Genomic DNA, 2,307 nt, shown 5'->3' with positions numbered 1-2,307 from the left:
TTTTTTTTTTGATCGTTTTTTTTTTTTTTTTTTCGATTTTTTTTTTGATCGTTTTTTTTTTATTTTTTTCGATTTTTTTTTTGATCGTTTTTTTTTTATTTTTTTCGATTTTTTTTTTGATAGTTTTTTTATTTTTTACACCTTTTATTTTTGAAGTTGTTTTATTTTTTATAGAGGCTTTATTTTTCTTGTTGACTTTAGTCTTTGCATTTTTTCTTGTAGCTTTCTTTATGTTGACATTATTATTCTTATTATTATTATTATTGTTGTTGTTGTTATTTATTTTATTATTTTTTTTATTTATTTTATTATTTATTTTGTTGTTATTTTTTTTTTTCTTGTTCCAATTTTTGTTTTGCATAGAATCTAAGGTAACAAAATGACATTCCCTTTTTGATATAAGAACATGCACATTATCAATTTCCATTTCTTTATTTGTTGATACATTATGTATTCGATGACTATCTTGTATTTTATTTTTGATTTTATTTTGTTTATTTATTTCGTTTAAAATTTTTTGAAACTTTTTATTGATAAAATAATTTTTTTCATCTTTTTTATTACTTACTTTTATTTGTTTTTCCTTATATTTCTTTACATATGTTTTTTTTTTAATTAATCCAATATTGTTAACATTTTTTTTTTTCTTTTCTTTTTCTTTTTTATTTCTAATTTTTTGTACCTTTTGTTTGATTAAATGTAAATTCTTCAATGTTTTATGTGTGCCATATTTTTTTTTTCTTCCTCTTTCTTTATAATTATGAGTATCATCATTTTTATTCTTATCAACTAACATATTCTTTTCAACACGTCTTGTTATTTTATGTTGTCTAGTTCTATCCCTATATTTTTTTAATCTACATGTTGTAGCCTTCTTTAAATTCTTATCATAACAATTAATTATGTTTGTATCATTATCTTTATATTTGTCACTCGATATATTTTTCATTTCATTAATATCATTTGTTATATTATTATTTGGAAATGTTTTAGATATAGAGATTAATGTATTTATTTTGTTACATTGTTGATATTCTGATTCATAATCTTTGATATTATCATAATTATTAATATTTTTATTATCATTATTTATTTTTTCTATATCATCATTTTTGTCTTCCTCATGACATACATTTATAATTTCTTTATCTTTATCATCCTCTTTTTTTTCTTTATGAGGTTCATATGGTTTATTACTTTTTGCTTCTTCATTTTTATTTACAAAATATTCTGATAAAATATTCAAAATGCTTGTCTCACTATATATACAATTTGTAGTACTTAATATTTCATTATTATTGTCATTATTAAAATATAAACAATTCATATTCTTTTCCTTATTTTCAGATATACATACATTCTTAATATTCCTTTGAGTTTTTTTTGGAGTATCATCTGTATTATCATCATCTTTATTAATAAGTACATATATATTACTATTATCTATAGACATACTTTCTTCACACTCTTTGTTTATATTCAAGATTTTATTTTTTTTATTTATGTTATCATCCTTTATATTTTCAGTGTATTTTTTCTTCTTATTATTTGTATCTGTATTTCTTTCTTTTATTTTATGAACATATGTTTGTATATCCTCATTTATTTTTTTTTGTATATCCTTATGCTTTTCATTTAATATTCCTTTTTTTATTTCCTCTTCGCTCCTGACATCTACCTGAACATGTTCATTTGTTTTATTGTCCACTTTTACATTATTATCTTTATCATCATTCAACCTTTTTATGTGCCCCTCTGATTGTATTTCTTTACCTTCTATACTTTTATAGTCTAATGAATATAATTCTTCCTTATCTGAATAACATTTATATATTTTAAAATGTTGCTCAAGATCTGTTTGATCGAAACTATTTAGAGAAGATTCAACTTTTTTTTCAACAAGATTATTTAAATGATTCATATGTGTTTCATTGTTTATATCTGAGATCATTTTATTTGACATATCATCCATGTCTTTATATTCATTCATTTGGTTAAGAAATTTATTGTCTACATGTAATTTGTCATCATATAATTTGTCATCATATAATTTGTCATCATATAATTTGTCTACATAATCTTTATGTTCATTTACAACTTCTTTATCTTCATTCCGTTCTACTTTATTGTCTACATAATTTGTAAATGTAATTACATCTTCCATATTAGGGTTCATAATTGTATCTTCCATGTCTAATGTTAGTATATCCTCGATAATATTATATTTTCTTTATATATATATATATTAACACAGTTCTATGACTTATGAACGTATATAATATCTTCTTTTCCTTTTTATTTTTGTCT

General features: G+C 20.5%; 1 protein-coding gene across 1 annotated transcript; it reads right to left on the bottom strand.

The window, feature by feature from the left end:
- On the bottom strand, positions 1-2,191 carry PGSY75_1124950 (hypothetical protein; the record flags this gene model as incomplete). Its single annotated transcript, XM_018786373.1, has 1 exon — positions 1-2,191. A coding segment is annotated over one exon (2,191 nt), but the record flags the coding sequence as incomplete, so codon positions are not given.
- Between the last annotated feature and the right edge of the window lie 116 nt (positions 2,192-2,307).

This window comes from Plasmodium gaboni, chromosome 11 (genome assembly GCF_001602025.1).
Source record: "Plasmodium gaboni strain SY75 chromosome 11, whole genome shotgun sequence".
NCBI classification, from domain to species: domain Eukaryota; phylum Apicomplexa; class Aconoidasida; order Haemosporida; family Plasmodiidae; genus Plasmodium; species Plasmodium gaboni.
This window is presented reverse-complemented; position numbering and strand designations above follow the sequence as displayed.